The 23,072-nt window shown below is 38.6% G+C and overlaps 1 protein-coding gene across 1 annotated transcript in view; it reads left to right on the top strand.

The window, feature by feature from the left end:
• The window catches only part of LOC109921189 (DNA replication licensing factor MCM6-like), a 29,634-nt gene extending 6,808 nt beyond the window's left edge, over positions 1-22,826 (top strand). Inside the window, exons 4-17 of the mRNA XM_020521231.2 lie at positions 384-633; positions 1,587-1,752; positions 3,236-3,381; positions 4,431-4,581; positions 4,910-5,051; positions 5,672-5,813; positions 7,871-7,978; positions 9,145-9,300; positions 9,393-9,521; positions 9,611-9,772; positions 11,166-11,295; positions 15,498-15,653; positions 19,537-19,676; positions 20,228-22,826. Coding sequence (XP_020376820.1) covers positions 384-633; positions 1,587-1,752; positions 3,236-3,381; positions 4,431-4,581; positions 4,910-5,051; positions 5,672-5,813; positions 7,871-7,978; positions 9,145-9,300; positions 9,393-9,521; positions 9,611-9,772; positions 11,166-11,295; positions 15,498-15,653; positions 19,537-19,676; positions 20,228-20,347 — 2,098 coding nt within the window. The 3' untranslated portion in view covers positions 20,348-22,826. The remainder of the gene's footprint in view (positions 1-383; positions 634-1,586; positions 1,753-3,235; positions 3,382-4,430; positions 4,582-4,909; positions 5,052-5,671; positions 5,814-7,870; positions 7,979-9,144; positions 9,301-9,392; positions 9,522-9,610; positions 9,773-11,165; positions 11,296-15,497; positions 15,654-19,536; positions 19,677-20,227) is intronic.
• Positions 22,827-23,072: the final 246 nt, after the last annotated feature.

The following is a 23,072-nucleotide window of genomic DNA, read 5'->3' as shown; positions in this document are numbered from 1 at the left end:
AGTGAATTACAGAAGAGGAGTTGATTGATGTTTGTTTGACCGTTCACCGACAAATTTGAATTTAAACTGCACTAATTTTCAAACTGCCATGTATCAAATCATAATGATTTCTAGTTCATAAATCTGCACTCATCTTCTAAGTAGAAATTCAAATTCACCAAAGCACTAAGTAAATTTCCAAGTCTTGCAAAATTTAAATATTCCTCTTGTTCTTTTTACTGTCTTATGTAGTAGGTTTAGTTAAGTTTGCAAAATTATCAAATAAGTTTATAGCAAGAAAATAATATATAATTGAAGGTTTAAATCTGTTTAGGTTTAGTCATTCTTAAACAACCACAAAAATGATCAAAGACTAAGCCAGCTGCCTCCTTGTTCTAATCCAGAATCCGAGAACTGACAGCAGCACGAATTGGAACCCTGCTACGCATCAGCGGGCAAGTTGTCCGGACCCATCCTGTTCACCCAGAATTGGTCAGTGGAACATTTATGTGTCTCGACTGTCAGACGGTGATTAAGGATGTAGAGCAACAGTTCAAATACACCCAGCCAAATATCTGCAGAAATCCAGTGTGTGCCAACAGGAGACGATTTATGCTGGACACTAATAAATCACGATTTGTTGACTTTCAGAAGGTGAGAGTACAACTGGATTTTATTTAGAGTTTAATATTGTATCACATTTCAGTGTGTAGTATCTAAAGCAAAACTTGTATAAGTATACTTACAATTAAATTCATGTGTTTTAAATCTGCCATTATTAAACTGATTTGCACAATGAGCATCATGTAAATCTCAAAATGGTAGCCAAAGCGCCAAGGGTGGCAGGACATAATCTTTCTCCCCACTGACTTTCTCTTTCACCACCCCATCTCCCAAATAGGGTGAGAGGTATAAAATAACAGTGATTATTTTCAATTTGCATGGTTTAATCACCATTAAGCCAAAGGTAGGGGAGCAATTTCTCTCTTTCTTGTTGACCAGGCAACTACATATCTGAAATAATATTCCATTACTGGTGATACAGAAATAATGTAACAATTTTTTTTCAAAATCCTGTGATTACAGAGAATATTCTTGAAGTTAGTTGTATTGAAATGTTATTGTTCTACTGGTCCACATGGCGCAGATTTCAGATTTCTGCCTTATATATTCTGGGGCACATGATTATACAAATAATTAATTTTTTCACTATGTGTACTTAGAATTTGAGTTTTCACTTGCATTCAGTGCTTTATTGCTTGTAGTGCAGGCTGCTGACCTCATACCTGACAAGTTAGCTGTAGTTTTAATTTTTGGGAAAACAAATGTTCTAAAATAAAAGTGTACAGAATACCAAATATAAACTGATTAAATAAAATTGATAATATAATCTTGAATGACGAAATAAAGTGTTTACTGTCTTGTGCTTTTTTGAGTATTCTCTAGATATTTAGGTGAAAGATTCAAAACCATTTTAAGTAGAAATTTCATGGGAATTGTTCCTGAATTATGAGTTTAAAGGAGCCAAACGTAAATGTTACAGTACCTAATGACTGTCTTTCCCGTCCTGTGTCATTTGATTAAGTTGCACAGCCATGTCTTTTCAGGTTCGTATCCAGGAAACTCAAGCTGAGTTACCAAGAGGTAGCATTCCCCGCAGTGTGGAAGTTATCTTGCGTGCAGAAGCTGTAGAATCAGCACAAGCTGGTGATAAATGTGACTTCACGGGAATGCTTATTGTGGTTCCTGATGTATCTCAACTGACTACACCAGGTATGCAATGAATTAGTCATTTGAAACTAAATATGTGCTGTTTTTAATGTATGCAGCTAAGGTTTATAAACGAATGAGGATTGGTGTATTTTGATTGGGAATATTTAAGTTATAAATATCATACTGATATAACTTATTCACAGAATTCTCTATCAACCAGTAGAATAGCCCATCACTTTTTAAAAATTGTTTCTTCATCCATTTGGATATTACAGTAAATGGCAGAACCCTTAAGAGTACTGATAGGCAGAGGGATCTATGTATGTACAGGTACATATGTCACTGAAAGTGGCAGTGCAGGTGGAGAAGGTCATCAACAAGGCATACAGCATGCTTGCCTTCATCAGCCGGGGCATTGAGTTTAAAAATTGGCAGGTAATGTTGCAGCTTTATAGAACCTTAGGCTGCATTTGGAATGTTGTGTTCAATTCTGGTTGCCACACTACCAGAACGATGTAGTGGGTTTGGAGAGGGTACAGAAAAGATTTACCAGGATGTTGCCTGGTACGGAGGGCATTAGCTATGAGGAGCGGTTGGAGAAACTTGGGCCATTCTTACTGTAACGATGGAGGTCAAGGGGTGATGTGATAGGGGTCTACAAGATTATGAAGGGCATAGCAGAGTGGACAGTCAGAAGCTTTTTCCCAGAGTGGAAGAGTCAGTTACTAGGGGGCATGGATTTAAGGTGCAAGGGGCAAGTTTTAAAGGTGATGTACGAGGCAAGTTTTTTACACAGAGGGTGGTGGGTGCCTAGAACTCGCTGTCGGAGGAGGTATTAGAAGCTGATACTATAGTGACTTTTAAAGGGCGTCTTGACAAATGTATGAATAGGTTGGGACTAGAGGGATATGGTCCCCGAAAGGATAGGGGGTTTTAGTTATGATGGGTAGCACGTTGGTGCAGGCTTGGAGGGCAGAGGGGCCTGTTCCTGTGCTGTAATCTTCTTTGTTCTTTGTATGTTTTTTTAGCTAAACAACTATACTGACATCACCTAACTTGCTGTCTAATCTCAATGGAATTCAGTATTTTGGACTTAAATGTTTTGTTATTTTTAGAAGCATACTATTGCGTTGCTGATATTTTCACTTGTACATTATTGATGAATTCTAGAATTCTGTATAAAGAATTGAAACTCTTACCTTAACAGTATTGCTTGTATTCTATGAGTGATGTACAGACAGCAGTTGATAACCAGATATTGAGTTCCTTCTCTGATCGCAGGTTTTTTTATTACATTGCATATCATCCGCTCTCCAGTCTCTTGCTCGGTCTCTCCCTCTCTGCATGCTCTTTTCATTGCTCTCCCTCGCCATATTGGATGGTAGTGTGCTGATTACTTTCCAGCCAGTGTTATCCATCAGACTGGTAACATAACATTTCTAGCAGTGGTAATAAAGAATTTTTGTTATGTAGTAATTAAAGAAATGTGATGTCTTGTAATTAGAGAACCATTATTGATTAGAAGTTTTTTGTATTTATTCAGGCATCCGTGCTGAAACTGGATCTCGTGTCAGTGGTGCTGAAGGGTATGAAACAGAAGGAGTCAGAGGTCTGCGTGCTTTAGGTGTGCGTGATCTGTCCTACAAACTAGCCTTCTTGGCATGCCATGTGGCACAGACAAACCCACGGGTGTGTATTTTGTTGTCTTTAAATGTTGCATTAGAGACCATGAGAATTTAATAACCCTGAAGGTACTTTTTCTCCTTGTATCTATGGTACAGTTTTGGTTGCAATATCGACTAATTGTATTGAGTCCCAGTTATTCTATTATTTACAATTTGGAAATCTAGGTCAGTGTTTTTGCATGTTATCAACGTTTCAAGATCACGCCATTGGAAAATGGTCCTGAACTTGTAGTCTCTGTCCATATATAACAAAATGTTCAGATTTTTAACTTGTCATTTTAGACTAAACTATAACTCATTTAAATGTTGCCTATGCTGCTACTCTGTTCTGTGGCATGCAGCTTTTGCCACCATCTGTCTGGGCCATGGCATGAGTTTTGGAGTGCATTAATCAATCTGCTTGCACTAAAGAAGGAAGGATTGCATTTTATATAATGCCTTTTTAACAATCACTGAATCTTTCCAAACAGTCAGTGATGTACTTTTGTTGCTCCTTTGCTGCAGAAAACACAGCAGCTGGTTTCCACACAACAGTAAACATGATAATGACCAGAACATCTGTTTTTGTGACTTTGAGGGAAAAGTTTTGGTGAGGACATTAACCAGGACCAAGTGTCAGCTTTGTTTTTCCTTTCCGTGTTCCTGGAGTAAATTCTAACCCAGAACCTCCTACACAGGCAGGAGTGCTAGCAACGAAGCCATGTCTGACAGTGAATTATCACTAAAGTTGGTTCTTTAGACAAAAGTTACTAATGAATAAAATCAAAAAGTGTATGTGTTCTAAGTGAAAAAAAGAAAAATCGAGAAAGTTTCAAGAGTGGTCTCATGCTTTATTGCAAATTCTAGGTTTGCAGTTAAGATCACTACAGACATAATTGATTTTCTTTTTGTTGATCTCTTTTCATAGAATTTGTTTCTGTATTTAGAAAGATTCTGAAACTGCATTTATAATTTGGTCTCGAGTAGCACTGAGTTCATCTGTACATCTTTAAAGATGTAGTCTAGCTTGATCTTGCATTAAAACTGTTTGCTTTCTGTTTTTAAAAAATACAGTTTGGTGGTAAAGAAATGAGAGAAGAAGAACAGACTGCAGAAAGTATTAAAAATCAGATGACTGTTCAGGAATGGGAGAAAGTGTTTGAAATGAGTCAGGATAAGAATCTGTATCATAATCTCTGTACAAGTCTTTTCCCTACTATTCATGGTAAGAAGTGGCATTTCGTGAATGTATTTGCTTTTTTTTTAAATGTTTTCTTTTTGATGTGAACAGTTCCTAATTAGCTGGTGTTGAAATTTCTTTCACCCCGAATGATGATCCTAAGTTAATCATTTCAAAAATGGCCAAAATTAATTATTGCTATAAAAGCACAGTAATATTTATTGGCATTTAATGAGCATCTTTAAATATTGTTGCTGTGTATTTTTACAATGCTTCATTTGAGATATTTTTTTAAAGTAAAGGCTATTGCTCCATTATTCTTGTGGTGCAGCACCTAGAAATCACAAAATTCAAGTTTTCTCTTTTTTTCCAGGTAATGATGAAGTAAAACGTGGAGTCTTACTGATGCTGTTTGGAGGAGTTCCAAAAACTACCTTGGAGGGTACTTCGTTACGTGGTGATATTAATGTTTGCATTGTTGGCGACCCAAGCACAGCCAAAAGCCAGTTCCTTAAGTAAGTCCTTTCAAGCCAAGATATTAATCTTTGACATCACAAGTACTCTTTTTGACAATCAGTATTTTTAAACCACTTGTGGCCCAACTATTATTTCAGTAGTGCTATTATAATTAGATGTTTTAATACTTCTAAAAATGTATGATTATGGTATAAGAATTCATGCCTTACATATTCGTGCTGCTATGATTAAATAACTGTTTTCATAATCTTATAAATGGGGAAGGGGAATGGAGAGAGCAGCAATCAACGAGTTTTTAGTAACATTTAACCAAAAATGCCATGGGTATGAATGTTCAGTGCTGCACAGTTGGATGGTCTGGCATTGATTTGATTCTTTATCCAATATTATTAATTAAATGCATATCTTGGAGCTGAAATCTTTGCCATGGGTAGGGATAACAGAGAATTCACCGTGGGTTATATTGACTTAATTCTCCAGTGGAATAAACCTAGTCCTCGAAGCACATTAACTATTTAGCCTCTGAGCTAAGCAGAGCATGACCATATGGATAAGTATAGCAAAAGAACATGTTTGTGTGCAGTATGCAAAGGTCTTATAGCTTTGTTTAGTTTAATACTTATAAATTAAAGATGCTTGTTTTTTTTCTCTAAAACAGGCATGTGGAGGAATTCAGTCCCCGAGCAGTGTATACAAGCGGCAAAGCTAGCACTGCTGCGGGTCTCACGGCTGCTGTTGTGAAGGATGAAGAATCACATGAATTTGTCATTGAAGCTGGAGCATTGATGCTTGCTGATAATGTAGGGGCATTCTGCATAATATGTTCTTGGTTGTAGGGTTTTGTTGTCCTGACATTTTGACAGTTAAGAATTGATTTTGATTGGAGCTTTCAGTATATTGAGGAAAAGCTATTTCGGCTGATTGCGCAGTACTGAATTCCCATTGTCAAAAAAACCAGATTTACGAGAAGTGAAGTTAGGAACATGTCTACTCGAAGAATGATAAAGATTTGGAAATCATTCCTCAAATATTAAATGGTACTGTACCAATTAAGTTCTCATTGGGCGTGAAAGGTTTTTGTGGAGGGATATTGGGCAAAAATAGAACCATAGAACTTTACAGTACAGAAGGAAGCCACTCAACCCATACTGTGTGTACCAGTTCCTAAAAGAGCTATCTATCTAGTCCCACTCTTCAGCTCTATTTCCATAGCCCTCTAAATTCATCACCTTTCAAATATGTATCCTTCCCTCTTTTGAAAGGACCTCCCCGCACTATCCCAGGCAGCACATTCCAAAACCTAACAGCTGAGTAGACATTTACTGTCTTGCTGACAATCTTGAAATTGTGACCCTAGTTACTGATCTACCAACTAGTGGGAACAGAATATGGTTCTTTGCTAAGCCAAAATTGTTCATAATTTTGAACACCTCCGTAAAGTCACCTCTTAATCTTCACTGCTCCAAGGAGAATTTCGCTAATCTTTCCTTGGGTCTAAAATCCCTTATTCCTGGTATCATTCTAGTAAATCTCTGTTGCACTAGCTCGCCAGGGCTTTAACATTCTTCCTTAAATAGGGTGCCCAGAACTTAACACTGTTCTCTAGATGTGGTCTGTCCAGTGATTTGTAGAGGTGTAGCATCACTTCCTTGCTTTATTGCCAATATTTATAATCCTATAAGCCACCTTAAGCGTTTCAACTAGCCTGGCCACCTTTGGAGCATTATGCATGTGCACCCCAAAGTCCCTCTGCTCCTGTACTCCCCTCGAAGTTGTGCCAAAGAATCCGTGTTGTCTCTGTTTCTTCTACCAAAATACATGACTTCATTTCATCTACCAGGCATCTGCCTATTTGGCCAACTTGTCAGTGTCGCTCTGATGTCACTCAGCATCATCCTCTATTTTCTCTAGCTTAGTATCATCTGCATATTCGGAGGTTTTGTCCTCACCATCCATCTTCAACATTTTATATAAATCGGAAAAGGCAAGCTTCCTAACACCAATCCCTGGGGAACGTCACTTTCAATCTGTCTCCAATTGAGAAATGCCCATTTACAAACCCCCTTTTTCCTATCTTCTGGCCAACACATCATTCATGCTGCCAAGGACCCATCAATCCCAAATATTTTAAATTAGCTTGTCAGCCTGCCATGTGGTATTCTGTCAAATGGTTTCTGAAAGTGCAAATGTTCAACATCCACAGCACTACCTTCATCCACTGCCTGTGTCACCTCATTAAAGAACTCCATTCACATACGTCAGACATAACCTGCCCTCGACAAAGTTGTTGACTGTCTAGTATTAACTTATTTTTCTGTGTCTATTCACCTCCTCCCATATTATGGCCTCTCAGTTTTCTCATTATTGACGTAAAACTGGATGTTATGAGTTGGGTCGCACTTAAGCTATGGTTTCATTTTAATGGGCAGTGCAGGTTTAAGGGCTTAAAGTGCCCACTCCTGTTTCCAAGTATATTCAGTTTGAAATTGTTAGTTTTAAAGTGTCTGTGATTGAATCTAAAAGTTTATGACTACAGATTTTTGATTGCTAAGCTAATAAGCATTTTAGTCATGGTGTATGTGATAATCTCTGAATTGGGAGTCCTCTGGCATTCATTCTTCAGTGTTATGCTGCAATACTTGGATAAGCCACCAGAGATCATCCAAGAGTTGCCTTATTGATAAAGCCAGTTACAACGTAGTTAACTACACTCAACATTTCCTTTTACATTGATGCGTATCCTAAATTTTGGACTTGTGGAATTTTCTTTTTATTCCAATGTCTTCACACTTGTAAATTATTGGACTCTTTCAGCATAGAAACATACACTATGTCTTTAAGTACTCCTTTCTTATAGGGTGTTTGCTGTATCGACGAATTTGATAAAATGGATTCAAGAGATCAAGTCGCTATACATGAAGCAATGGAACAACAAACCATATCCATCACAAAAGCTGGAGTCAAAGTAACTTGTTTAAATTATTTTTTGAATCTTGGTTACTGTGAACTGAATCTGAAGAGAATGAATTATAGTTGATGGCTTATGTGGGTAGTAAAAGCAAATTGGCAGAGTGAAATTTTAAGAATGAGTAAAGATTTTTATCATTTTTAAGTATTCTCTGACAGCATAGAATCCCTACAGTGTGGAAGATGTCCATTCAGCCCATCGATTACAAGCTGACCCTCCGCAAAGCATCCCACCCACCCCCAACTCTATGCCTGTAATTCTGCATTTCTCATGGCTAATCCACTTAGCTTACACACTCCTGGACACTATGCGCAATTTAGCATGGCCAAGCCATCTAACCTGCACATCTTTGGACTGGAATGAAACTGGAGCACCCAGAGGAAACCCATGGAGACACGGGGAGAATGTGCAAACTCCACACAGACAGTTGCCCAAGGGTGGAATTGAACCCAGGTTTTTGGCGCTGAGCAGCAGCATTGCTAGCCAGCCTTGCTTAATATTCTTTTTCTTGTGTTCTAAGTGGAGGATAACTGCTGATCTTCCTTTCAATATCTCCTCTTTTCCCTTCTTCTAGCTTGTATCTGCTAGTAGCCCACATTCACACACTACCTTGATACCGGTGCATATATTAAAAATATATTCAACACTTTGAAGAACTTTATTGGACATGATGACTAAGATCCGATCTCGTTAGTTATTTTTCCCTGCCACTAGGTCTGTTATCCTATTTTAATTTTCACTTTCATTCTGCAGCATTACGCTACAATATTTGAAAAAGTTACTAGAAACCATCCAAAAGTTGTCCATTTGGTAAAGCCAGTTATGACATAGTTAACTATACTCAACGTTTCAGTTTATGTCGAATGAAAATCTATCAAAGGTGGTGAATGGAACCTTGAGATAATAGTAGGTGCAGGATAGATAATAAAAATTTAAATGCAAGTGATGAGAGTTCCTACTTCATTTCTTGTTGGGGAAGATGCTTGTTCTTTCTCTCAGTTGTTAGGAAATGGAAATTAATTTCTTGAGCACTTTACAGTGGACACTAACAGATGAAGTTAATGGAAAAGTGTGTTAAGTGTGTAATTTGGTGTAGGTTATGTATTACCTTAAATGGATTAAAAGCTAAAATCTAAAACAAAATCTTTTTTTTTTATTTTTAGGCTACTTTAAATGCCAGGACTTCTATCTTGGCTGCAGCAAACCCAGTTGCTGGACGGTATGATCGTTCAAAGTCTCTCAAACAGAATGTAAATCTCTCGGCACCAATTATGTCTCGATTCGATTTGTTCTTCATTCTGGTTGATGAGTGCAATGAGGTGGGAATATCACATTTTTCGTGCTTTATTTCATAGCCAGTATTTTGATTTTTAAACAATTTAAAGAAATTAATGTCATTTTTATGATCTAGGTAACAGATTATGCCATTGCTAGGCGTATTGTGGACCTGCATTCTCGAATTCAAGAATCTATCGAGCGGATCTACTCTTTAGATGATATCAGGAGGTACCTGTTATTTGCAAGGCAGTTCAAACCAAAGGTCAGTCACTTGATGCAGTGTGAAGTTTAATGGACTGCCGATTGTGTAAACTGTATTAATCATAACTTCCCAAGGATTTAATTTTCTAGATTTCAAAAGAATCCGAAGACTTCATAGTGGAACAGTACAGACGACTTCGTCAGAGGGATGGCTCTGGAGTGACTAAGTCAGCATGGCGAATTACAGTGCGTCAGCTGGAGAGTATGATTCGACTTTCTGAATCCATGGCCAGAATGCATTGCTGTGATGAGGTAACTATTAATCAATTAAGAGACTTTTCCTCTTCCTTTGGACTGTGCATTGTTGCTAATTCTGCCCTCCCTACTTTCTATGACACTCAATTCTCTTACTGATTAAAAATCTTTTAACTTGGCTTTAAGTATACTTAAGAACTCTCCCTTTATAGCCCTCTGCAATAAAGAATTCCATAGATTCACTATTGTCTGAGAGAAGAAATTCTTTAGCTGTGTCTTAAAGGTGCGACTCTTTATTCTGAGATTATGCCCCCCTGGTCCTAGACTCTCCCACAAGGAGAAGCAACCTTTTTGCATCCATCCTGTCAAGTCCTCTGATAATCTTGTATGTTTCAATAAGGCCAACTGTCATTCTTGTATGATCCAGTGAGTACAGGCCCAATCTACTGCACTTCCCTGTGTAAAACAGTCCCTCCAAGCCCAGGATCAGCCCAGTGAACTTTCTCCAAACTGCCTCGAATGCCTGAATTTCCTTCCTTGGATAAGGAGCCCAGAATTGTTCAGTCTTTCCAACTGTTGTCTGACTAGTGCATTTTTACAGCTTTTATATTCTGTTCTTTTTGAAATAAAGACTAACATGCCGTTTGACTCCCGTATTATCAGCTTTTTGTAATTTGTGCATGGGGACTTCCAAATCCTTCTGTAGCTTTCTGCTACAGAATGTTGCTCCATTGAAATAATACTCAGCTCCTGTTCTTCCTTTATAAAGTATAATTCACTTTCCCACATTTATACTCCATCTGCTGAGTTTTTGGACAACCAGTTAACCTGACTATTATCAGTGTGTATTGTGTAGTCCTCACCACTTGGCCTTCCCATTTTTGTCATCTGCAATCTTAGCTATTGTAAATTCACTTTCCTCATCTAAGTCATTAAAATATATTGCAAATAATTGTGGCCCTGGCATGACTATCGCAAACTGTCATAAGTCATATTGCCTGACTACCTTTTTAAGTAGTACACCGACCGCCTATTCAAATATTCTACCGAGCTACGCAGATACTTTTCCCGAGCAGACCTAAGGCCAAAATAATAATAGTTAACTACACACTTGATGATGTTCAAGTCATGTATCTGCCTACTTCCTTTCAACTGCCAGGTTTTTATTTGAGAGAACTGTGCTACTTGAGCTTCCTATCTAATAGTCCACCTGAGATTTGGGAAAATCTCTTGCATGCTTCTTCTGGCAGTTATTTGCAGCTACAGTTGGATGATCTATAAAATTGTTCGTGGTAATGGTTTGCTGTGTTATATCAAAATACATGGAACATTTTTATTAAATTATTATTTTTGATTGTGTTTCAAGAGGTTTAAGATTGTTGAAAGTATATTTTAAGCAAAGTGCTACCAAAAAAGGAACATGTACTGAATTTTTACTTGTGCTTTATAGGTACAACCTAAGCATGTAAAGGAAGCTTTCCGGTTACTGAACAAATCAATCATTAGAGTGGAAACTCCAGACGTAAATTTTGACCAAGATGATGAAGGAAGGGAGGAGATGGAGCAGGAAATCCATGATGGTAAGCTGACTTTTTAATTTCACCAGAAAGGAATAATCTATAATCCAGATGTTTAAGATGTCTGTACATGTTGATATTCCATCCTCTACCTTGGTCTCTAAGAATCTATTTTGGACTTCTGCCTTTTATTATGTTGGCATAGCAAGTGACCTATTCAGATGTTGTCCCTAATTTTCAACTAAGTTAAACACAATATTGATATTTTTCCTTTTTAAAGTTTATCCTTTCACATGCGTACAATGAACAAGTGGTGTTAGCACTCAGTTATTAATCAAGAGACCCAGGTATTGTTTTGGTGACTTGGGTTTGAATCCTGCCATTGCAGATGGTGCAATTTGAACTCAACAAAAATCTGGAATTAAGAGTCTGATGCTGACCTTGAAACTAATGTCACATGTTGGAAAAACCCACAGGTTCACTTGTATCCTTTTTAGGGAAGGAACCTTCCATCCTTACTGGCTCTGACCTAAATATGACTGTCCCACTGGCAGGACAGGCCCAGAACAACTGGCCACGCAGTGGTATGTGGGACCAAGGGAGTTGCCCTGGGAGTCCTCAACATCGATGCCAGACACCATGAGGTCTTGTGGCACCAGGTTAAGCATGGATAGGAAAACCTCCTGCTGATTATCATGTAATGTTCTCCCTTGACTGACCAAAACCTGGAGGAAGCACTGAAGGTGGGAACGGCAGAAAATGAACCCTGGGTGGAGGGGGTTTCAGTTTCCATCACCATGAGTGGCTCTGCAGCAGCACTACGAATCAAACACGTCAAGTCCCAAAGACATTGTTGTTAGACTGGGTCTGTCGAGGGAACCAAAATGAGGGGAAAACATACTTGGCCTGATCCTCTGAAATCTGGCTATTGCAGATACATCTGCCTGCGACCGTATCAGTGAGTGACCACCACAAAGTCCCACCTTTACTGAGAATACAGTTGTGTTGTTTGACACTATCACCATGCTAAATGGACAGACTTTGAACAAATCTAGTAACTCAAGACTAGCCATCTAGGAGGCACTGTGGCCATCAGAAGCAGCAGAATCATTCTCCAACAAAAGCTGCAACCTCATGGCCTGGCATATCCCCCACTCCACTGTTATCGTCAAGCCAGGGATCAACCCAGGCTTAATGAAGAGTGCAGCGGGCAGCCAGGAACAGCGCTGGACATATCCACCAATGTAGTGTCAATTTACTGAAGCTACAAACAGGGCTTCTTGCATACTAAATGACAAAGCTAAGCATTTCCACGACCAATAGATCAGAATCAAGTTCTGCAGTTCAGCCACCACCCATCCCATCATGAATAGTGGTGATAATTAAACAATTCAGGAGGAGGCTGTACAAATATCCCCATCCTCAATGATGGGGGAGCGCGGTGCATTTAGAATAAAGGATATGGCTGAAGCATTTGCAACAGTCTTAATCCAGAAGTGCCAAGTGGATGATCCATCTCAGCCTCCTGCAGAAGCCCCCAGCATCATAGATGCCAGTCTTTAGCTAAATTCAGTTCAGTCCGTGATATCAAGAAGTGATTGGAGGCACTGGACATTAGAATGCTGTCAAGGTTCATGATTTTTGCAGAAATGATACTGATGACTTGTGCTCCAGAACTTAGGACACTTCTGATCCAGTACAGCTACGGCACAGGCATCTACCTGACAATGTAGAAAATTCCCTAGGTACATCCTGTGTGCACCCAGCAGAACAAATCCAACCTGCCCAATTGCTGCCCCATCAGCCTACACTCAATTATCAGTAAAATGATGGAAGATATGGATGATACCATCAACAGTGTTATCAAGCGGCACCTGCTTATGAGCATAGGAGTAGGCCATTCAGCCCATTGAGTCTTTATTGGCAAAACAGGTGAGATCATAGATGATCTGTGGCCTAACTCTATATATCTGCCTTGAGCCCATATATCTTTACACCTCTTGCTTAACAAATTTATCCATCTCAGATTTAAAATCTAACAGGTGATCTAGCATCAACTGCCATTTGTGGAAGAGAGTTCCAAATATCTACCACCCTTGTGTAGAAGTGCTTCCTCACATCTCTCCTGAATGATCCACCCCAAATTTTCAGATTATGCCCCTTAGTTCTAGAATCCCCAAACAGTGGAAATAGTTCATCTATCTATAATTATCTATATTTTTTGCCCTTAATTTCATGGGCCTTTATCTTAGTCATCAGTCTTTTGTATTCTATATAAACAACATCCATAGACAATTCCCTGTCCAATGCCTTAGTCACCGCTGCAAAAAAATTTACTGAGTCTTTCAGGCATGACCTCCCCGCCATGAATCTGTGCTGGCTGTGCCTGATTAACTGAAAATCTTGGAGGTGTTCGGTTAGCCCATCTTTCATAGTAGTTTCCCAACATTTTCTGCACCACAGGTGGTAGGATAACTGGTCTATAATTCCCTGGTTTTCTTCTTTCAACCTTCTTAAAAAGCAAAGTAACATACTCTGCAACAATCTACTCTCCAATGCAGTTTGTGTTTCATCTGAGCCTCGCAGCCCCTGACTTTATTACAGCCTTAATTCAAACATGGACAAAAGAGCTGAATTCCAGAGGTGAGAGTCACTGCCCGTCACATCAAGGTTGCATTTGATTGATTAGGACATCAAGGAACCCGAGCAAAACTGGAGTTAAAGGGAATCCGGGGTGGGAGGGAACTACACTGGCTGGAGTCATACCTGGCACAAAGACACTAGGAATATTGCGAGTAGCGCACCTCCTAATTCATCAAAACCCACCTACAAGGCATAAATCTGGAGTGTGATGGAATCCTCCCCACTTGTCTGGATGGCTGCAGCTCTAACAGCACTCGAGCAGCTTGACACTATCCAGAACAAATCCAAAATTGGCATTGCCCCTATCAAACATCCACTCCTTCCACCACTAACACTCATTAGCAGTAGTGTGTACCATCTAAAAGATGCACTGCAGCAACTCACCGTCCGTCCTTAGAAGTGACCTTCCAAACCCACAAGCACTTCCATTTTTATCAGGCTTAGGGCAGCAGATAAATGAGAACACCACTAGCTGCAAATTCCCCTCAGCAAACCCACTCAGCACACAGACTTTGAAATGTATCGCTGTCCTTTGGTGTTGTGTCAGTTCCCCTTCTAACAGCTCTGAGTATACCTATAGCATTCTGACTGGCGCATTGAAAGGAAACAGCTCTCTACCACTTTCTCATGGACAGTGAGGGCAAGCAATAAATGCTGGCCCAGCCAGTGATGCCCACAAAACATTAATAAATTTAAAAAACTCTTACGGATAAATTTTGTACGATTAATTGTTCTGCAGGATCTGTGGTGGACTTGCATTCTTTTTGTGGGGGGTGGATGAAATTTTGAATTCTGTCCTCTTCGACCATTTTTCTTTTCAAATCGTACATCAGTTTCACTTTGAACTACGATCTTGCGTGACTAAGTAAGTTGGTATTGTAACCTCAAAGAGTTGTTTTGTGGTCACCTTAACCCTTAGTTCGACCCTTTGTAGATGTTGAAGCAAAATTTAAAGTGCCCGTTGCCAGTGCTCAGCGCACCCACAAAGAGTTTTCAAAATAAGTATGCTTTAGAATTTGTGAGCTAATTCTGAAGTTTGGGGCAGCAAATGTAAAACTATTGTCCATGTGATGGATAATCTCAGGCTAGGATGTTAGCAATTGTAGTAATATTGGATTTATTTTGCTTCAAGATAATGTCTGGCTGTAGAGTTGTAGGTATTTAGTTGGTGTGGCATCTTTCGGAATATCAAATTTGACAAAGTAGAGAATTTACAGCAAGAGCAATTTTTGACATTAATTGATTGCTTTATCAAAGCTGGGATTCTTTGTAACAAAGATCAGTTTTTTTTTTCTCTCTCTTTGATTCCCAGTGGAAAAGCCCTAGTTCAGATGTTTTGAATGGAATGTGTATAAAAGAACTCAACAGTTTTGAGATAGTCATACAGGCACAAACTGTGAAGTTGTTTTCCTTAAATGTTCTGGCTAAGATTTGATGAGTTGCTGCATGGACCTCTTACTCATTTTAATAATTAAAAGGCTAATTATTTAATGATCATGCCAGTAAGTTATTAGTAACTTTATTTTGATTTGTTTTATTTTATTATTGCTGAATGCTTACAGTGCTTACTTAGAACAATGGGATCTAGTACCCTATGTACTAATAAATGGTCATTCTGACAGGGACTTCAGATATACCAAATGGCATTAATGGTGTGAATGGCCATTCTGAAGACAGTATCAAGGAAGACGTACCAAAACTCTCAATGAGGCTGTCTTTTGTAGAATATCGCAAGATTTCCAATCTTATCGTCCTCCATCTCCGAAAACTAGAGGAAGGTAACATGCAAGTTACTCGGTTGTTTCATTGTATAATGTAGTTTAATACAAGTAAAAATTTGCATTGTCTACCATCCCACCAACCAGAATCTCCAGTTTACATCTAAGATGCCATCGGCACCTCCATATAGTAACTATGTTGTCTGTCTGAGTGACTGTAAAAGAACCAGCTGAAGGCTGAAACATTTTTCCCCATTCTATATTTATAGTTGAAAAGAGTCAGATGGAAGCTGACTCTAAACTTATGCAAACTGCAGTGTATGTCAAGGAGAGTGCATTAAATGCCAAGGTTTTAGTGTGGTATCAGTGGAGGATATTTACACTCTCTTGTTATCTGGTGCATCTGGAGTGCAACCTAATTTGAGAATGGTAATGGTGGGGATTGTCATTAGTTTATCTTTGGACAGGGCCAGCCTTCTCGGAAGTCATTTGATGGAGGCAGAGATAATGGCTTACGTCAGAGACATTACTGAAAAATACCCTGGTCTTGTCTCTGCTGTGTAGTCAATAGCCAAACCAGCCCTGTTGCAGAGCTTGATTTGGCACCACAAACTGGCAACTCTATCATTTGACTTTCAAAGATTGGTCTAAATTGAACCCTCCATGAGAAAATGGAGATTCCCTTCACAGACCTGCAGGTAAAGAGTGGACAGTGGTTGATCAGATTTACCACTGGGAGAAATTGAAGGTAGCCTAGTAAGTTCCTATACCTGAGCATATAGGGATCAAAGTGATCAATTTTATGCCTAATATTTTTCAAGAAGTTATGAGTAGTCTAGGTATGACACAGCTTAAGTCCTTTGCCTGCCACCTGGAATCTCAAGATTTTGAAGAACTGTCATGTCATCAAGGTGATGACTATGGTATGCTGCGATGAGTACTCCTCCAACCGTCATACCCTCTAATTTTCTTTCCAGCTGTGCAGGCCTCTGAGGTCCATGCACAGCAGCAACTTCTGGAATCGGGCCACGCAGCTTAGAAAGAACATTGCCAATAAATGGGACAAAGAGCTGAAACTTCTCTTGTTTGTCACCAAAGATTCACCCAATGACTCCACTGGTTTTGGTCCCTTCAGATTGGCTTACAGGCACTAAGAGTCTGTCTTAACTAATCAAGAAATGGTTCTTCAAGTAAAAGGACAAATTTGCTTTGTGAAATTACATACTAGTGTTCCAGGAATAGCTTGCAAAAGTGTGTAATGTCGCCTGAGAATATCACCAAATCATAAGTTTACAATCGCACGAAACACTGGGCATGCAAGCATACGTAGTGTAACATTTAAATGGAGGAAAACTGCAAAAAGCTGCAACACAAAAGGACTTGGGGATACTTGTGCACTGCACAATAACATTAGCATACAGGTGCAGCAGGTAATCATCTAGGCTAATGGAATGTTGGCCTTTATTTCAAGGGGTTTGGAAAATAAGATTGGGGAAGTCTTACTGAAACTGTGCAAGGTGCAGTAGCATGTACCACAGCTGGAGTACTGTGAGCAGTTTTTGTCCCCTGATTTTAGAAAATTTATTATTTCATTGAGGCAGTTCAATGAAGGTTGACTAGGATGATCCCTGAAATGGAGAGATTGTCTTATGAGCAAAAGTTAAACAGATTGGATTCTACTCATTGGAAATCGAGAATAAGAGGTGATCTCATTGATACATGATTCTTAGGGGACTTGACCAGGTAAATGCTTTGGGGATGTTTCCCTTCGGGAGAGTCTAGGACCAGATGACACAGCCTCAGAATTAAGGGATGCCAATTTAAATGGAGATGATAATTTCTTCTGAGAGTTCAGTGTCTTTGGAACTCCTTGCCACTGAAAGCACTGGGGGCAGAGACCTTGTGTATATTTAGGGCTGTGATAGATTCTTTTTCGGTACCCTAGAAAGCAGAAGAAAAGAGCAGTTTGTCACAACATGCTGAAGCAATACAACAAATGTTTCTCCTACCTGACAAACTTGCGCTCGTTTATTCTGCTCCCTGCTGTCGTATTTTCAAATAGCCAGTGGTCTGAGTTTGATATGCATGGTCTGGAGTTATGGTGGAGGCAAGTTCAGTTGAGGGATTCAAGAGGGCATTAGATGACCTTTTGAAATAGGATTATGCAGAGGGAGGCAGGGATTCAGCATTGTCAGAATGTTCAGAGCTGGTGGTGACGCAAAGGGCCATGTGGCCCTTTGTACTGTTGTGATTCTGTATGAGAACTTGTCCTCAGTTGCTTATGTGAATGTCACGGTTTTATTTTGGAAATGCGAATATATATTTACATAGTCCAAACTGTCATTCTTTGCATCTTTGAGTCAGCTTTACTTGTAATAAACTGATTATTCTTTGGCTGAAGAATTCTGCCTGCTTTGTTCCTAATACAGTCTGAGGCCTCTATAACTGGCTATATACCCTGGTTAAATTAATATGTCATGATTAGTGGAGGATTGGAACCAAGTTAAGGAATTTATTCACTCCTCAGTTGTTACAGACTAATTTGGATGTTTACTATTTTAGAGAAGTCTCCTCCTACTAACTAGTAAAACTTATTCGAAGATGTTAACTAAACTTATCGCAAAGCAGATTGCTCACTTAAGCGACATAATATTTAGGTGAACAGTAATGTGACAGATGAGATTCCATATAGATAAGTGCAGTATTTGATAGATTTGAAAAATCAATTAAATCGCACTGTCATGGATACACTAAAATTGTAGCAATGCTGATTAGTCCCGAAAAATCTGTAGCGTTTATGTCTGGGCCATGTGCAGAATGTGCCGGCTGGTGAGGCTCTTTGTTGGGTTTAATTCCAGTTACTGAGATATAGTACAGAGACGGGCAATGAAGTTGATGGCTAGTATGAGGGGATGGAATTATGAGGAAACATTTTTTTTAAAAGTTGGATTTTTCCAATATGGATGTTATGAGTATGATGCAAGATACTAAGTGTAACAGGAAAGCTTTTTTGATTTATTGTCACATGCCTAAGTACAGTAAGAAGTTTTGTTTTTTGCATGAAATACAGGCACAAGGATATACAGATCATAGGGTGTTTAACCAGAGTGAGGCATACAAGGTTACAGCTGCACAGGAGGTGCACAACAGCAAGATCAACGTTAGATTTAAAATTTTGAGGTCCATTTAGCAGTCTAATAACAGCGAGGAAGTAGCTGTTCTTGAACCTGTTGGTAATTGTGTTTAAGCTTTTGTATTTTCTGCCTGACAAAGAGGTTCGAAGAGAGTTTAACTGGTTTGGGAGGAATCTTTGGCTGCATTTCCATGGTAACAAAGTGTAGATGGAGTCCATGGTTGGGAGGTTGGCTTGTGCTGGTCTCGGTTGTGTTCACATCTTTGTGTAATTTCTTACAGTCCTGGGCAGAGCAGATGCCATACCAAGCTGTGATGCACCATAGAAAGTATTCTGTAAAAGTTGGTGAGGGTCCTTATGGACATGCAGAATTTCCTTAGCCTTCTGAGGAAGAAGGGGTGTTTTTGTGCCGCCTTGACCGCGGCATCTGTTTGGGAGGATATCCATTTAGATCAGTACAACAGGTGGGATATGATTTAGTTCAAATGAATAATACCTCCCAAGACTGAAATTCACAAAGATTTGGAATATGATCTTCTGGATAACGTAGTGAGGGTAGAAAGTCATTGAAAAACAATTTTTTTATGATAGACCTATTGAGTTCATTGGAACAACTGACTAAAGTGAGCAGAAGTACCTCACTTTTTGGTACTTGCATTTAATATTAATATTAATCATGTTAAATGCTTTGACTTTAGCTCACCTTGGATGACAGATGAGTGGGGAATTAACTCAAGAAAAATAAAACATTTCAAGTAAATTTTATTTGTACATCATGAACTTGGTTTGTTTCTTCCTTCTTACCTGCAGAAGATGAAGATGCTTCTCCAAAGAAGAGTGAACTCATTAACTGGTATTTAAAAGAAATTGAGTCTGAAATTGAATCGGAAGAAGAGCTAATTAACAAAAAGAAATTAATTGAGAAAGTTATTTACAGACTTATTCATTATGTAAGTGGGAAATATGTCTCCATTCTGATATGTTCAAATAGCTCGACCTGTTTGGTCTCCTGAATAGTAAACCTGTTCTGTCGATCGTAATTACTGATTGGAAAATGATTACAGACTTGCAACTAAACTTCTTGCATGTGCATTACTCAGTTTAGTTTATTTCTTATGGTTTCTGGGTTACAATTTTTAAGATGTTTGTGTACTTTCTGATTAGTTTGTTATCCTAGAATGTCTTGTCTTGAACTTTTATTCAATTATTCTTTCTGTTGAAGTGCAAATTGCCAGTTAAATATTAACCACTAAATCTCTGCAAAATGATCTGATTGCTGGTGATGGGAAATTAAGACAAGAGGCAGGCCAAATTTGTTTTATTGCATGTGAGATAATAAATTTGTGCTCTTTGTCTACCACACATAGTTTTGCAACATGGTGCTGAAAGTCATGGAAACAATACAATCCATAAATATAGCAACTATAGAAAATTAATTACTTCAAGTAAATACTGCACAGTGTTCTTCTTGAGGTAATTTTGTATTTTAATTTCTTGATAGGACCATATCTTGATTGAATTGAAACAGACTGGTCTGAAAAGCCGAAAAGGAGAAGGTGATGAAGTTTTGGAGCAGGATCCCTACTTAGTTGTTAATCCCAATTATACCTTGGAAGATTAAGTGCGAAATGCTGCACTGGATCAACATGGAATATGTTACTTATAAAAATATTGCTAAAATAGACCACTGTCTAAAATACAGGCATGGAATAAGCTTTGATATCATCTAATTCTTTTCCAGAATAGGATTATTTTGGCTTTTAGCTCTGAACAGGTTACTTAAGTGCTAATCAAGGGGTAAAGTAAATGATGTCTAATACATTTTTAATAATATGTTAATAATCTTTTATGTTTGTTTTTAAGTCCAAAGGTATTTTTAGCTTGAATGGTGTAAGGAAATTATAATGTGTACTTTAAGTTTTTGCTGATAAATAGTTTAAAATGCAGACATGTTTCCTAACCACATCTTTTTACATGTTGCCAGTTACAATTTATGATTCAAGATGAGTTAGAAGAAAAGAATGAGTGGTATTTTGGATCGTGTGACTGAATAATTTGCGCACATCACAACTAGATTACAAAGATTGTATTATGTTCTTTTTTTAAAGTGCTACAACCTAGAGAATGTTGTATTTTAATCCCAACTCAAGTTAAAGATTTTATGGGACCTTATTTTGGTGGTATTTGAAGGACTGAGCAAACTTTTTCGACCATGAGGCTAATTTAAAGGTAGCTGTGTGTCTGAAGCAATGCTGTAAATATATTGTAGATTAGTACCCTAAAACTGGTGTAATGGCTTCATTAAAATAGCGTTGTCATCTTACTAACTTTGCGCTTCTATTTGTAAATGTTTCTATTTCAGCTGTCACTTCTATTGTTCAATCCTAACAGATGTCCTATTGCTGGAGAATGAAGTGGTGTTTAATCAGTGGAACTCTTGTACAGATGTTAACTGTTAGTTCAACAGCATTGCAGTGAGCGATTAGTAAGGGCATGAATATGAGTTATAATGTTTTTTGAAAGTTGTGAAAGAAAATATGTTTGATTGGACATGGTAACATAAGTTTATGTTGTGCACGTGAGTGAGAGTGAATCAGATATTATCTCCAGATTTTTCTAGGTGATTTACATAGTACCAGACACAGGTCCATTACAAACTTTGATGTAATACTTTCTTACAGGATGATGACCTATTGTCTGATTTTATGTAACTGAGATTGTAGAAATCAGATTGTTGTTTAACAATTTTCTTCCTCCAGAGGAGCGCCAGGGCAAAGGTTTGAAATAGTGGAATTGTTTGTATCTAGCTGTTCTCTGCAATTTGCTGTTCAAATGAATTCCCACAGCAGGCTAAGGTACAAGAATTGAATTTAGCATACAATTATTATACTTCAAAATGTTTTTTTGTGGAATGTATGCTGTGCTTTTGTAATAAAAAGCAAGAATGTTTTGTTAAACCCTGTACTTATTGAGTAAGATTTCAAAAACAAGCCTACTAACAAGCAAGGACTTCACGTGGGCATGTGGAAGGAAAGATTGGTAGTGAAAGTCAAAATCCTAGTTGAAAAGTTGAGTTTTCTGCAGGTTTCTTAAAGAGGAGAGAAAAAGATATTTTGGGAGGAAACTAAGATTGTTCCAAACAAGAATTGGTCAGCAGGACAAATGGAACAGTTTGTAGAGGAAGTAAAAGCCAGTTACATCACCATTACTGTTGATTCATACTAGTCTGTGGAGTTTTTAGCTGTTTAATTTAAGTATTACTAGTGAGTTTTAGGTTTATTGCTCATTGTTGTGATCCCAACTGTAGTTATTATTGATTTATGTCAGATCCCGGACTGAAATCTCACCGATTTCAGTCGCTGTTTGAAACACGATCCCACAGAAGGCACTGAGGTACGGCTTCCTTCGTTACAGGATGTAGGAAAATCGAGAAATAAAATGTCCAGCATTGTAGAAATAGAAGTTCAGAACCACAGTCTTACAACCCAGACCACACTGGCACCTAGCCTCCAGTCCGGACCAGGCCCTGGCTCCAGATCATGCCGTCTTCGTCTTGAGGATCAGGAGGCTGCTACACCAGGCCGGGCGGTGTCGCCGGAGGCTGGGAATTGTTGCAAGCTGGGAGAGAAGGAAGGGAAAATGTCACTAAGGTGTAAAAGGGGGAAAAAAAAAGAGGAAGAACAGGCAGAGTGGACAAGCTCTGGCTGGAGCATTGTCCTCCGCCACTGTCTTGATCATTACAGACTCCTGACTTGTCCTTTATAGATGGTGGACAGGCTTTACAGAATCGTGAGGTGAGTTTACTTAATGTAGACTTCCAAGCCTTTGACGTGCTTTTGTAGCCACAGAATCTGTTATGACTGGTCCCGTTTTACTTTCTGGTCAGTTGTAACCATCCCCTTTCTGGTGCCGGAAACAAGTTCTGCTTAAGTTAGAGTTGAAAAGATGTTCTCCGAAGTGTTGGCTCCAGCTGATGAAATTCTGTGAGAGGTGTATCACAATAAATATTCTTTGATGAAAGTCAGAAACAAAATACTTGATTATTTTTGGAGCATCTAATGATTTTCCAAAATAAAACATTCTGGACAAAATCTAAAGTTCTTAAGCATTCACATCAGATGTATTTTTGAAGTGGTCTGAAAATAAGCTGGCTTAATCTTTCCCTTTTATATAAATGTATTGTACCTTATGTTGTTTAGAAGATCATATATAGCACAGATGCAGATCCTTCAGTCCAACATGTCCATGCCAACCAAATATCCTAATAAAAACCGCAAGACTGTGGATCCTGTAAGTCAGGAACAAGAACAGAAGTTGTTGGAAAAGCTCAACAGGTCTGGCAGCAT

Source organism: Rhincodon typus, chromosome 7 (assembly GCF_021869965.1).
Source record: "Rhincodon typus isolate 14 chromosome 7, sRhiTyp1.1, whole genome shotgun sequence".
Taxonomy (NCBI): Eukaryota; Metazoa; Chordata; class Chondrichthyes; order Orectolobiformes; family Rhincodontidae; genus Rhincodon; species Rhincodon typus.
The sequence above is the reverse complement of the archived record's forward strand: the minus strand, read 5'-3'. Positions and strand labels throughout refer to the sequence as shown.